Here is a 14,468-nt window from a genome sequence, read left to right on the forward strand (position 1 = left end):
TGCACAAATAGTCTCTGGTTAGGATTTTATCTATCAGGCTGACTCTGTGTTAGCTACACAACTGGCTCTTTCTGTGTTCTGCTTAGACTGGAGGAGGAATCCTCCCTCTTTTCATGATATTTCTGCCCTGTTTTTCCTGGCTTTTACATTACCCAGGCACAAAACTCAGGAATTTCTCTTCAATGCACCACCCTAGAAGAGATAATCTTGTGCTGCCACAGCCTGTCACTTCCTTGCACTATAAGCATCTAAGCTCAGGTTTTCCATCATGGAAGGAGTTTCCCTTTCAGTACAGGAAGAGAGAAGTGACAAATCCCCTCTTTGCAACCGCACAACCATTTCATAGAATCATTAAGGTTGGAAAGACCACGAAGATCATCCATTCTGACCTCAACCCATCCCTATTGTACTCACTATGTCCCTCAGTGCCACATCTCCACAGTTCTTGAACACCTCCAGGAACAGCAACTCCACCACCTCCCTGGGCAGCCTGTGCTAATACCTCACCACTCTTTCTGAGAAGAAATTTTTCCTAACATCCAACACAACTTAAGGTTGTTATCGCTTGTCCTATCACTTTTATCTGGGAAAAGAAGAACTTTGTTAAAAAGACAATGCCATCTGCTTTGCTTTCCTCCCTCAACAGATCATAATTTGCCACTAAGCTGAGCCTACAGCTGCAGACATCACTTCTTCTTCCATAAGCAGCATTCACTCTGTGAGCTCCCATCTTGCAGTGCTCCACACTGCTGGGCATTTACCTGAAGACTTCATCTGCAAGAGTCAGCAGTGTAAAAATACTCTGCATCATCGGGAAAGGAAGAGGCTTGCTTAGCTGCATTAAGTTCTATCTCCTTTCATTTGTTGTATGGAAATCAACTTGCTGAAGGATGGCATTTAGAGGAAACCCACTAGCATCAGCCACAAACCAGCAACTAGGGCTTGCTTTGGAATGAAGAAGACTGTTGCCAGCCTGGCCTAGGTGGAGGCCGCAGCATGGGAGCTGCCACTAACATCTCAGCTGAGCTTTGGGGATCCAACACGTAACACTCAGAACTCAGTAACAGGAGCCTAAATTCATAACTGGGGCAATCCAACACTCCTGTTTCAGCAAAGTGCAGCTATCCAGTACACAAAATATTAGCAACACCATATATTTAACTGTGAAGGACCAGAAAACATCGAGGAAATGCTATATAAAAAGGTATGGGCTTCTCTCCCCAAGTTTTGTTTTCAGGATGTGATTGATGCAGCGTCTAACTTAGAATGCAGCTCTGTACCCAAATTTCACACAGCGTGAGAAAATCTACCTGCTCCTCTCTGCTTCCACCTTTCTCTGCTTTGTGCAATCTGAACACAGCATCTGCCCTAAAACAGCTAACACCATTTACCCTTTTGCATCCTTTCCTGCATAGATACTTCAATATATTCCTAAATAAATCTCTGTCTGGCAGAAATCTAAAATCCTAATTTGCAGAATTCTCTTCTTTGCACAGACCTATATTACAAATTAACAAACTTCACTTTCTATAAAGATGTTTCCAGCTGAGAAGCTAGCACATAAAAACAAGATTTTTTCTGAGACCACGCTGGATGGTTTTCTGGAGTCTACTGCTGCACACATTGCTCCAAGACGCAGTAGCCCAGGTCAGTAGGGATGCTGGTGAGATCCTTATTTTAGCCTAATTAAGCGTGGTTTTATTTGTACTCATTCAGTCAAAAGCAGAGGTCATTTATTGAAACAGGAGAGAAACCATACTGAGCAAAAATATCTGCTGCTGTCTGAATCTGCACCAAAATATTTCATCTGTGACTTCCAGCCCATTCCCAACTGTGCTAGCTCTGTGCAAGAGCACAGTCAGTACGGATGAGGTATTAGATTGGAAACATTTGACACAGCTGATACTTCTCAGGGAGCTGGATGAACCAGGGCCAATGATTATGTCACTGGCTGTAAAAGGCAGGAACTGGGGTGCCCAGTAGTTGCTTTCTACCCTGTTTAGATATTAACGCTCCTAGGTGTGGGCCATATCCAACTATAATTATTCCTATGAATTAACTGTCCAGGCTCTGAGTAGACTTTTTCCCTGGACTTGCCTTGCTAATGGTGGTGAAAGCATGCCACACTTTTAAAGGAAAAGCAAGGATAGCATTTACTTTTCCTCCAGTGGTCTCAAAGCAATTTGTACATCATTAAGTAATATTCTGAAATGGATGTCCATTATCTTCCCTGTTCTCTTGGCTAGGGGAATCAAAATACACAGGTGCTACAGGGTTTGCCATGGTGACACACTGAATGAGAAGAGACCCTGAGAAACAGCAACAAGGATTTAACTACCAGATCCAGTCTTTCTAACCTGCCAGGCTTTAAGAGGAATACTGTGCTCATCTGGTACTTCTTATTGCTGTACCCACTGCCAATCACATCAGACTATGAAAAACTTCAAGAAAAGGAAAGAAGCAGCTGTATCATTTAAATGTCCCAGACTCTGAGATATTTCACTGTTGGTGAAATCTACATTAGATCCCTTTTCTATCCTGTTCTCAAAAAAAAACAAAAACAAAAAAAAAAAAAACACCTGGAAAGGAACAGGTTTCTCTGTGTTTTTCAAGCCAGCCTGGATTTGCTCTGATAAGTCATCCACCATGCTGCTCTCTACAATAATCTGTAGCTGAGGCAAATGTTTAGTAAAATTATTTCATAAGCACTTACAGAAAATAGGAGCTACTTAGTGCAGTTTATTTCATGTGGCTGGAAAACTCAGTATGCAGGAGGCAAAACTGAGATGGACTTTAACATCGCTGGAAAACCTGGCAAGCTTGAACCCCAGCTCTTTCCAGACAAAACAGTGCTTGGATCCTGCTCTCACATTATGGAATAGACAGTTCAATCTGTGTATGATCAGTCTGCAGAGCTCATCACCAGAAGATATTATAGGGATCATGAGATTAAGGACTTAAATAAAGGGGGAAAACTCAATATTTATGTGGTTAATGAGAATAACGCGGTTATATTAGTTGGGATTATCATTAAATATATGGCGCAGCTGATAAAAACCTGTGGCTCACTGCCAGAGCATTAAGAATCTCTCTAATTTTCTTCAGAATTGGATGTTACTGATTGTAAGGTTCTCACTCCTTCAGAATATCTGGTATCGGTCCCTTTTTGGAGATAAGGCCTTTCACTGAGCAGAAATCACATTTGCCTAGCCTGAAGACCCTTGTTTTCCTACGGAGAGCACATGACTTATAATGCTCAACACTACAGGGCATATGTCTCATTGTTTGTAAGAGAATAAGCTCTACAGAATCTCCTCATGCCTCTCTTCACTTTAAGCCTGTTCACATTTGTTTCATTTTTGCAACATTTAGCTCTAGCTGTGTCTGTGAATGCCATAACGTCCACTACTGAGGATAGGAGCAGGCCTCTTTCCAGCAATACAGATGTCAGGCTGCTTTGAAAAGCACATTTCTAATCCAAGAACCAAGAGTGCTACTCCCTTCATTTGTGCGGACAGATTGGCAAATGGAGGGGCTGAACTCCTGCTGGTTTCAGTCTGAGGTAAAATTCAAGAAGACATTTCCAGGATGTACAGAATAAGTCAGCTGTAGGTGCTTCTTGAGTCGTTTCATCTGTCATCTCTGAACACAGGAGTTCCAAAATGTTATAAGCCCTTAATCTCATTGTCCAGATATACTTTTCCTTCAAAAGTCATGTGGGCACTGCTTTAATTGGCCTCTGAATAAATCACTTAAGCTCTGTTTTCAGAGATCTCATTTTTGATTCTTTTTCTTTTTTTTAGGCTAACACTATTTCATCACGTACCAATCAATACATTTTAATCATAGATTAAAAACGCAGTTACATGCTCTATCAGGAAAATAGCTGTTTCAGACAGTCTGTTGTCCTCAGTAAAGAAGCACAAACTCTTCAGAATAGAGAAATTTACTTTGGGGTTAGGCCAGAGTCGATAAGAGGAGAAATGGGATGAAACTTGGCAAAAGCACAGTTACGACCTTCTGACAGAGCTACAAAATAATGAAAATAGTTTCACACAACGAGCAATTAATCCACAGAACTCCCTGCCAGGAGTTCACTGAGGCCAGAACACAGCAAGATAAAACAGGTAGATGGGGTTTATATGGAGAATAAGGACATCTAGAGTAGAAATAGCAAGTTTTTGACAAAACTGGTCAATGATGACCCAAAGCCTGCCTGTTCTTCCCAGCTACATCAGTAGGGGCCAAGGAGTTACTTCTTGCAAAACTTGCTCCTCTTTTACATTCAGCTCCTCTTGGCTACGCCAACAATGCCATAAAAAGAAATCCATACACTTCAGAAAGAGGAATTCTTGTTTCAGGAGATGTTACCATGATGGGAGGATGTTTCTCTACTCATGCAAGTTGTCCTGCACATTACTTTTGCGTAGCTAGGTTCTTCCCAACACCTATATGGAGTCACCATGGGTAGACAAAAGCACTCAGGCAACGATGTGTGGTCAGGTATATCCAGAGCGGGCTCCTGCTCTATTGCATGCTAGGTTATTACTGATTTCTGCAACTGAAGAGAAGACTTCATTTTCTCCATTGAACCGTCAGGTCCCACTGCTCTGGCCTTCCTGCTCTCAAACACTGGATCCTCTGGTTTGTTTAGATGTACTTACTAGCTACACTAGGCATCCAAAATGCCTTTTATTATAAAACTAGATAAACTGGCTCTGAAATACATCCTGCAGTTCAGAGAATCAGCCAGCAGAACTCTGTGTTACCCCTGCAATCACATTTTAGAGTGTAGCAAAGATTTATTTGTTGCGTTCATCCAGTTTGTTTAAAAATAATCACATATAATGTGTTCAAGAAGTTATTAGCATGTTTTCAGATGTACGTGTTCATTTCTTTGGACAAACAATTTTATTAATCAATTTAAGCCAAGTCCCTGATCAAGCTGTCTTTCTGCTTTGAATGCAATGGATACCAAAGAGAATTGCTAACAATTTTCTGTTGTTTTTTTTTTTTTAAATAGACTATGAAACAAATTTTGGGGCTGTAGCACTGAATGCTTAGCAGGAGTATTAGGAACGTACTTTCAGATTTTTTGAAACAGTTAGGAAGGAAAAAAAACCATCCATAATACTGCCTGCCTCCCAACTATAAGTATTTACCTGTGGATTTATATGGCACCTGTTATGTCTGGATGCCTATTATTTATAAGTGGCATGGAGATTCCCAGCTACATTAGATAACCAGGGAGCATATCCTCTGCATGACAGAGCCATTTTTAGGCCTGAAATATCAGGTTCTTCCATTACCCTAGCATATTCCGCACTACATAGTAGTTGGGTGCCCTGTCAGAGATTTCACTTGGTTCTTTCTTATACCAGAAGTGTTACTTGTGCATTAACTTTGTCCTTGATACAGATTTCTTAGGACAGCTTGTAAGAGCTGGATCACTGTCATTTTCAAGTGGATCCCTTCAACTCAGCTCCTTTAGATGATCGTCAGAGATCCCTTCCAAATCCTATGATTCTGTGGTATGGTGGTGTGCAGTTTTTCAGAAATTAACAAATTATTCTATGCTTAAACATGACAAAGGGCTCTTGTTTAGAAAGCCACAATTTTCTTTATAAGGCAAAATTCCTTGGATGTGGCCGATGGGGTCTGCTATGCAGAGACTAGCTAATTACAAACTAGAAGTTGAGTAACTCCTAATGAAATCAAATACATTTTGATCTAGTGGCACCTCTTCCCTTTGCACTCTATCCATCGCTCATTTTAACTACAACCTCTGGGTGACAGCACTTGGAAGACAGAAAGAAAGGCAGCATAACATTGATTTTGTTCTCTGCAGTATCTCTCGGTATGGTAGATGGTTTCCAGGGGAGAATTTTAAGGTGCTGATCAGGATGTATTTTATAAAAGCTGCAAAAATAGGAATAATTACTAGTGGAAGCCAGCATGGATCTCCAGAGACATGGAAAATAAAGCATATGCAATTCTTTGAGGAAACCACAAGCTTTGGTTCATAAAAATAGCAACATAAATGAAAGCGATTTTTCTGAAGTATTTGTTTTAATATCACATGACGTATATTGGAGAACTATTTTTAAAATCAGGTTCAAGAACATACACATTAATGGATTAAAATCTGATAAATTAGTGGACTGAAAAAAATGTCCTCCAGTGAGAAATTATTCACAGACTTGCTATTTGTGCAGGGACCCAGATGGCAGGGTACTAGTCCAGAATCAACATTCTTTTTAAACCAACATTTGTGCATAACCCAAAGATTAGGAAAATAGCAATTACCAATGAGGCCAAAGCAGGGATATATGTTAGTTAGTGAACTGGTCCCAGACAAAATACATTTTAAAAAAGATATAAAATAAAGATCAAGGAATAAAGGGACTCTATGTACACCTTGATATATTACAGCCCCAAATGAGCAACTGGGAAAAATATTCAGTGGTCACAATGACTAGGCAATTCTGCATGATCTCATACGACAGAAGAGCTTATGAAACTGCTGGGGTATATGAAAAGAGAGCAAATAAGAGGTGGAAGACTATTTCAATCACATTCAGGCATTAGAGACTGACAAGAGAATATGGGTGAAAAAACTGGAGTGCAGAAAGCAGACAAAAATATTTAAGGACAGTGGAAAAATGACTTAGAGCTCAGATTTTTATGTTATCAAAAAGTTGAAGTACTGAGTTGACAAGAGCCAATGTATGGTTCTGCCAAAAAAAAAAAAATATATATATATATAAGTATAAATAAATAAATAAATAAATAAGTAACTAAAGAGCTCTTTAATCTAGCAGAGAAGAGCAAAATGAAAAAGCCACTCAAAACTGAGTCCAGATTCAAAGAGGAAATAAAGCACATGCTGTTAACAGAGAAGGTGATTTGTCATTCCAACAAGCCAACAAACCATACAGTCATCCCACTTGCTTCAGACCTTGTGGACAAAACTTTCTGCTTTCCTCAGAAAAGTACAGTAGCCAAACACAAGTTACTGAACTCAGTGCTGGAATAATCAGTTGAAATTTGCAGCCAGAACTACATAAAGTGTCAGAGAAAAGACCTAATAGTACCTTGTAGCCTTAAATCTGGAAACCAGATGTCTCATCACAATTTTCTCTAGCCAATAGGTATTTAAATGTGGAGTGATAATCAGTAATTACATTTCTGTGATACGTATTTTGTAGCTTTTACTCTTGCACTTCTTATTTTACTTATGGTAAAGCTCTAGGCATTTTGGGAAGAGATTTTCTAAGCAGTGGGAAGAATTTGATTTAGATGCCCAACAGGCATAAGAAAAAGGCATTTTAATACATTAGGTAGCTTTGAAAACTTCACCTTAAAACACCTACTTTATTAAATAGGCAAGGAAAACGAACCAGACATATAAATTACCCAAACTACACTGAAAAGCCAAAGGTCCTCGTTATTTCTAGTCTTTATCACTACATATCTAAGTGTCTGACAATCTTTAGCATATTTATCATCAAATCATCTGTGCTAGGTAGAAAACTGCCATTAGTCAAGTTTTGACAAAGCAGAGCTGAGGCAGACAAAGCTCCTCTTCTTTTACCTCCATCACAAAGCACGAATAGAAACACTCACATTAGTGCTGCCCTCACTTGATGCATTTACTCAGCCAAGGACAAAGATACTGGGTCAGAGCTGGACTTCTCAGCTGCAGTAGAGCTCTTCACCAGCTAGCTAAGCTCAGTATTTCTTGGAGATAGCATTAAGTCACCTCTCCACAGCATAGCAAGCAGTGAATATATAGACTCCCCAAGAGGGACTTGTCCATAGTCATACAGACTAGAGTAGAAGCAGACTTGGGAGATCTGAGTTTACTTCACTGCTGCAAAACCCTTCTGCTTTTACTTGGAGCTTCATGCTTTCTTGTCAGATTCTTAGTCAACACTCATAGTTGCCATTAATTATATGTCAAGAAGTGTCTAACAACCTGATTAATTATTTTTCCTCAAATCTGCACATTCCAGGTCCCTGCACCACCAAGCAATTTCAAGCTCTAGATCACAACCAGCATAAACTCAGCTGTTTCAAGCCTCATCTTCAAAGAAATATTTGGCAAAGTCTTTGCAGTGTGCAGAGGCAGAAGCAGCAGTAGCAAAGATGCTCAGATCATTGCTTTCTTTTGGCATGACAGTAAAAACAATAAATTGAAATTATCCTAGAATTTGTTCAGTCAAGTGCATGGAGTCTCATAAGGTTTTATCTGGGGGATGACAAAATAATTCTGGGTTATAAATTCAAATTCTTCATGAACAATGGAATACAATCGAAGTCTAAAATACTTTTACAATGAGAAGAAAAAGAGTAAAATCCTTTCTTAAGAGTATATATTATAAAATATAAAGACCAAAAATTCCTTCTGTCTTGGGTTTTGGAGTTTTTTAATTTTGCCCATCTTCTTTTGGGTTTTTCTCACGGCTGGCCAAATTTGGTGTTTACCTAACATAATCCGTTTCATCTCCATGGTGTTTTCCTACATAATGTAGACCTCATACAAAACTCAGAAAGATGTTCTAGGATAAACATATTCCTTTTTTCCACAACTACATGAACCTCTTTGTTGCACATCTTGCAAAATTCAAGCTTGTATTTTATCTATGTACAAGTTAATACTGTAATCACCTTAAGTTTTTTACTAAAAACAACAACAACAACAATGAAAAATCATATAATCCAGTGTTTGAACAACTGAACTAGATGTGGCAGAACTCTAGATTTCAGGCAAGCTACACAACCGTCCTCTGCTTGACTGTCCAAGTCTACAGCAAAGAAGATGCTTATGCTCTCATCCTTTGTCCAGCTCCTTTGATTTAGACTGAAAGCTCTTTAGTGTTGTACTATTTAGGTAATAGGACACTCTGAGTTGAGGTCTTAATAGTATCAACAGCAGATTCCAAAAACTTACAGTATTTCCTGCTTTTTTGTACACAGTTCTGTCTTAGTTTTACAGAAATGTGGCAAAAGAGGACTTGTGTTTCGGTCAGAATGCCTGCAAACTCCAGATTTTGTGGGTGATATGGGATTCTTGCTTTGAATCACAGTTTAGCAGACTGCACCAGCATCCTAAGGAGTTCTATGATATTCTACATGAGGAGAAGCAGTGCTCTAGCAGATTCAATTCTCACTTTCAAGTAGATTACGCAAAGATGAGTTCTAACTGCAAACAAGTATCCAATACAGGACCATGAGGCCAAGTGTCAGCAGCTCACTGCTGAGTACTGAGACTAAGCCAACCTGATCAGGATCAGAACCCTGTGCAAGATATTACCCTGGGCCTGCCACCACTCTGCTCCTTGATATGTCACAAATTGTGTCCTCTCCAGAAGTGATGTTACCTTTAAATTTCATATAGAGAAAGTCTAATAACTTGGATAGGGGGCCTTTGAAATGGTTGCTCTGTGGTACTCATGCACTTGGGGTGGTAACTACTGAAGACTGACAAATTCAAGTTAGTGTCACATGCTTCCTGTGTGGATCTCTAATGGAATGATGAATATAAATTTACTCATACTATCTCTGTAGCAAAGCAAAACTTACCTCTGTTTTCCCTTTACTTTGACAGGACCTCCTGGTGTCTTCATCTGAACCCCATGCTGTTGCCTGAGAAACCAAAATGCACAAGTCACATGACAATATCACAAACCACCAAATCTAGAGATTCTCAACACAAAAGCAAGTATCTCCAGCCAATTTATACAACACAATTTGCAAGCAATGTGGTGATGGTAAACATGTATCTCACTCCCACTGTGCTCACAGTGCACACAAATGACAAAAAGATGAAATGTCCAGAAGCAGAATCAACTGTAATGTTAACAGAGGTAAGGCTTTGATTTACACATAAATACAACTTCTGATCAGTATTCAACTGGAAGGTCCAAGACCCCAGTCCCATAACCCTTTCTCAAAACACCTAAAACCACCAGCTTTCATTACCAAAATGAGAACTTTCCCTACGGCAAAACCCAGTAGCCCTGTACAGATATGGTGAGCTCCTTAAATTTACCCTCAAGATCACCTTCTAAGTAATCCTGCAGTGAAGTGAGCTGGATCAAATGAGAATTGAGAGCTGATGACCAAAACCCAGAGAGACAGGAAGCCAGGAAAGGCTGGTTGGTAATTTATGGTGCCAGAGAAGTGGGTTCAGATCCTGATGTGGAGGGCTAAGGGATGCTAAGGGCACTACTGTCTGGGAACGGCAAGACCTCAACCATGAGCTAGTGGGATTCCCTGGCCAACCTTGACTAACACCTTCACCAGAAAAGTCCAGCAAAGATGTATCAGAACCTTCAGATTTAAAGAAATTCAGAAACAGACCCAATCATTCTGTGCCCTCTGTAACTTTCATACCTCCAGTACTTTTTAAAAACAGTCCTAACAAATTCAAGCAGGTATTGTTAGCTGGAGGTGAAAATACATATAAGCATCTGCACTATACATAATACATCATTCTGCATACAAAAAATATAGCTCTGTTTCTCAGGGAGAAGCCATGCTTGTAAAGTTCAGATACAGATCCAAAGCTCCTCTGAAAGAGCCAGGATTTCTTTTCCCCCCACCCAGCCCCCTCCAATCCATTACCAACATGAAAAATAGCTTTGAAGTTTGGCTCAGATCTTGACTTTTCCTGAACTTTCTCACGGCAGCCAATTTTTATTTTTATTTTTTAATACTGGGCTTCCATAGAAATTTTACCCACGACACACAAGAAATCTCACTTTTGCAGGAGAAAAGATAAGAAGATATGAATGATCCCCCAAAACTCAGTTCCAAGAAGACACTTGTTTGTAACCACAAGAAATACTACCACCCAGGAAAGCATATACATACAACATTTGGAAAAGGGGTACTTGTGCCTCACTCCAAAAAATGACATCTTGTTCATTAGCTGAGCATCCAGTCCCATTTGGCTTGGAGTAAGCCCTTATAGGCACATGAAAAGACCTGGTGGGAGAAGGGGGAAGTAGAGATATTTCCCTGGGAGTCTCTTGGGAAATATCTCCCATGCACTGCAGTCCAACTGGGTCTGAAGGCAAAAAGCTTGTGCCTGGGAAGTGTTTTTGTGAGAGCTGGAATAAGATCTATCTGGAAAGGATCACTTAGCCATATCCTGAGAGGGGATATGTCATCAGACGAGAAAGCTCACTTCGGTAAGCCAAGACAGAAGAGCAAAGAATTTTGACTGGCAACTGCCAGGAACGTTTGACGTCTGTGAACGAACTGCACGTTGGTGTCTTGATCTCTAGTTCCAGTTCTGTCTCATGTTCATCTATCCACTGTGGTCTTGGACCTCAGATCAATTTTTCAGAAGTTTAATACAAAACAACTCCAGAAAAGAGATACCTTATTAGGTGACTTCTCTTTCCATTTCAAAAACAGGGACAGAGCACTCACCGTTATACAGCTCATTTTTAACTTAACGGTACTTGACAGAACAAAATGAAAACAAAAATTGTTGGTTACTACAGAAATCGATGCTGCTTCTCTGCAAATACTCTGGGTCTCCTGGAACTGTAGTAAAGCAACAGAGACGAATCTGGCCTCCTAAGGGACACTTTGCTCTTCCTGCCAGACACCTGCACACAGAGCTCTGAGGCACATCGTAAACATTGCTCATGTCAGAGCACTGATCCCCTCCAGCTATGTTTTTGGTGCCAAAATATTTTATTTTATTAGGCAACAGTGCCCTTCAGCCTTCTGAAGCACCACCTTGATGAGTCTTAGCGATAACAGAAGTTCTTGGTGATAGCTCAAATTATGGGAACATGTTGTTTGTGACTGCACCATTAGTCAGGGTGCACTTCATTAGAGCTAGAAGGATAATTAAGCAATACGGCAATTCAGAGCATATTTTACAAATCTTACACATCTTTGGTGGGGCAGGGAGAAACTAGTCGAGGGCTCAGTGACTCCAATGACCTCTAGTGACTCAAAGAAAATATTTATGACCCTGCAAAGCAGAACATCGTGTCAATAATAAAAATATAATTGCAAAGCCAAGCAGCAAATATGTGTTTAAATAATTGTACTTCAGGGTATTAAAGCACACCAGCCAGCTGACCTGATGACAAGACAAATCCTTCTGCCAGGCAGCTTATACAGCTGTAGTCATGGCCTTTGGGTTGGACCTGGTGAGAGGCCCTGGGCAGGCTCCTTCACATAAGCTTTCCAGCCTGGCTTGATTTCTTTACTTGATTGATCAGATGTCTTTTCAGATCAGAATATATCCCTCCTGTCATCTCTGTTGTCCTGAGCTTTTCTATGCAAAGTCCCAATGTAATGCTTGTGCTTTCCTTCCTGCATCTCACTCATTCGTTCAACCCTCTCCTTTGCTAATTACATTTACTTCCTCTCCCTGAGATTCATTTTGCCCCTAAATCAAACTGTATACTGGTTGTTCAGGAGAGATACCTTCAGAAAGATTTCTCATTTGAAAGACACCTGTGTGCACCCAGTGATGCAGACACCTGCTTACACTCACATTAGACCAAGTGCTCTAAGGGGTGCTTTGTTCATTTGCCTCCTTACCTGATCTTAACGCTTCTCAATAGCCAGCTTCTTACACACTGGCTTTGCTGCCTCCCCCCTCCTTTCCTCAACTTCCTCAGTAAACCATATGAATACTATTTCTTCTTGCTGATGAAAACTGCCTCTGCATTCTAGGCTGAGGTATGAAATGTATCCTCCAGGCATTTTTGGTCACTCAGTTGAGTCATCATCCTGAATTTATTATTCATTTTCTCAGCTGCTCAAGCCATTATAGTTTCCCATCTCCAGAAAAGTTATCTGGGATTATTTTTGTACCTCCTGCTCATCCAAAGCAGTAGAGTGGAAACCCTCTGGACCCATTTAGCAAAACAAACAAACAAACAAACAAAAAAAACTTTCATGGCATGGGTCATGGAAAACAGCCTAGATGAAAATATCACAAAGCTAGCAGAGGGCTACATACAAATGCAGGTTAGTGTGCACTTTTCCCTAGCTGCTTCCTACCTGCCACATGCCTAAGCAACCAAGCAAACAAATCTTTCCAAAAGAAATGCAGCTTCTAACAGTGCTCCCCATCACTTTGAAGACCTCATTTACAATCACAAAGGCCCAAGTTCAGAATGGAAGAACACTGGATTCATATGCCATGTGAATGAAACAACCAGCTCAGGGCTGCAGCTGCTGCGTGAGACAAGAGCAATGCAAGCCCTGAACAGGACTGCCCAGCCATCTGTGCAGATAGGCAACTTGGTCCCTGAACTGAAAATGCAATTAATGTGCCTTCCATTCAGCACAGTTGCATGGACCAGAGCTCTATGCAGGCTGATTTTCTAAAAATGGAGAGTCACATAGCTGTGTGTACACAGCCTAACGCTGGCCAACAAGAAAATTAGCAGAAATGGGCAACAGTGGCTAAAGCTCAGTGTCTGAGCATTGAAATGCCACAGTGAAGCAGAGAAAGAGTTAATGTCTCCTCTAATTATGAGCATCACAGTTTGCTCCCCATTCAGACTGCAGATCAACAGTAATCTAGAAATTCTAGCTCATCATGTGCTGTCAAATCAGTTATTCAGCACACACTGCTGAGAGAAGCTTTCTAGATACATTTATTTAATTACCTGCATATCCCAGTGTTGGCATCCAAAGTACCTGTCTGTCACTAGCAAATCCTGTTATCAATAGTTACGTGCATCCTCAAATGCTGATGTGAAAATCTCCTTTACTTCTATGGACCAGCTTTTACATTCAGGCCAGCAATCTATAATAATTTCAAGTAACACATACGAATTTAACAGATTAAGCATACACTAATCCCTGCACTGTACTTGCACAAGTCGGATTGCTAGGTTTTATTATTGTGCAAAAGCAGCCCCAAATCTCTGCTTTTAAACTAGAAAGTGAAGTCTGGAAAAGAATAGGCTACTTCCATATTTATTGGGCAAATTAAACCCATTCTTAATTTCTAAACTCTCTTAATACAAACCTATCCATCTGTTACCAACCTCAATTCCATTACATGAGTGCTCTGTACAAGCTACTGGCAGCCAAGCATGCCTGCAGTCATACCCAGAATCACACTGTTCTCTCCTATTAGTGGGAAAAAAAAAGTGTAATACAAACATATACACTGTGTATGCTTGGACAGAGATGAACAAACAAGTACAGGATTTCTGTAGAAAAGCAGAAGCTGTGAGAAGTCTAGTATTTTTTACAAAGTGATGAGTTCTTCAGGTTCCTGCTAACATCAGCAAATGCCAAAGTAGCACTGCATGTCCCAGCTCCAGCCTGCGGGGACAGCAGGCATCAGGAGCTCCCATTTCGATCATCCCCCTGCAGCACACACAGGAGGCTCCTGAATCTGCCTGAGGAGCAAGAGGTGATTTTAGTTCTCTTGTGCCATGAGGGTCACCCTCTGCTGAGTTATGTGTGAG

The 14,468-nt window shown here is 40.4% G+C and overlaps 1 protein-coding gene across 1 annotated transcript in view; it reads right to left on the bottom strand.

Moving 5' to 3' along the window:
• SEMA5B (semaphorin 5B) overlaps positions 1–14,468 on the bottom strand; it is a 249,948-nt gene that overhangs the window by 66,402 nt on the left and 169,078 nt on the right. The window contains exon 7 of the mRNA XM_065751192.1: positions 9,586–9,648. Within this exon, the coding sequence (XP_065607264.1) occupies positions 9,586–9,648 (63 nt within the window). The remainder of the gene's footprint in view (positions 1–9,585; positions 9,649–14,468) is intronic.

The sequence above is a fragment of the Cyrtonyx montezumae genome, unplaced genomic scaffold, assembly GCF_038088225.1.
Source record: "Cyrtonyx montezumae isolate F1298 unplaced genomic scaffold, pur_monq_1.0 scaffold_7, whole genome shotgun sequence".
NCBI classification, from domain to species: Eukaryota; Metazoa; Chordata; class Aves; order Galliformes; family Odontophoridae; genus Cyrtonyx; species Cyrtonyx montezumae.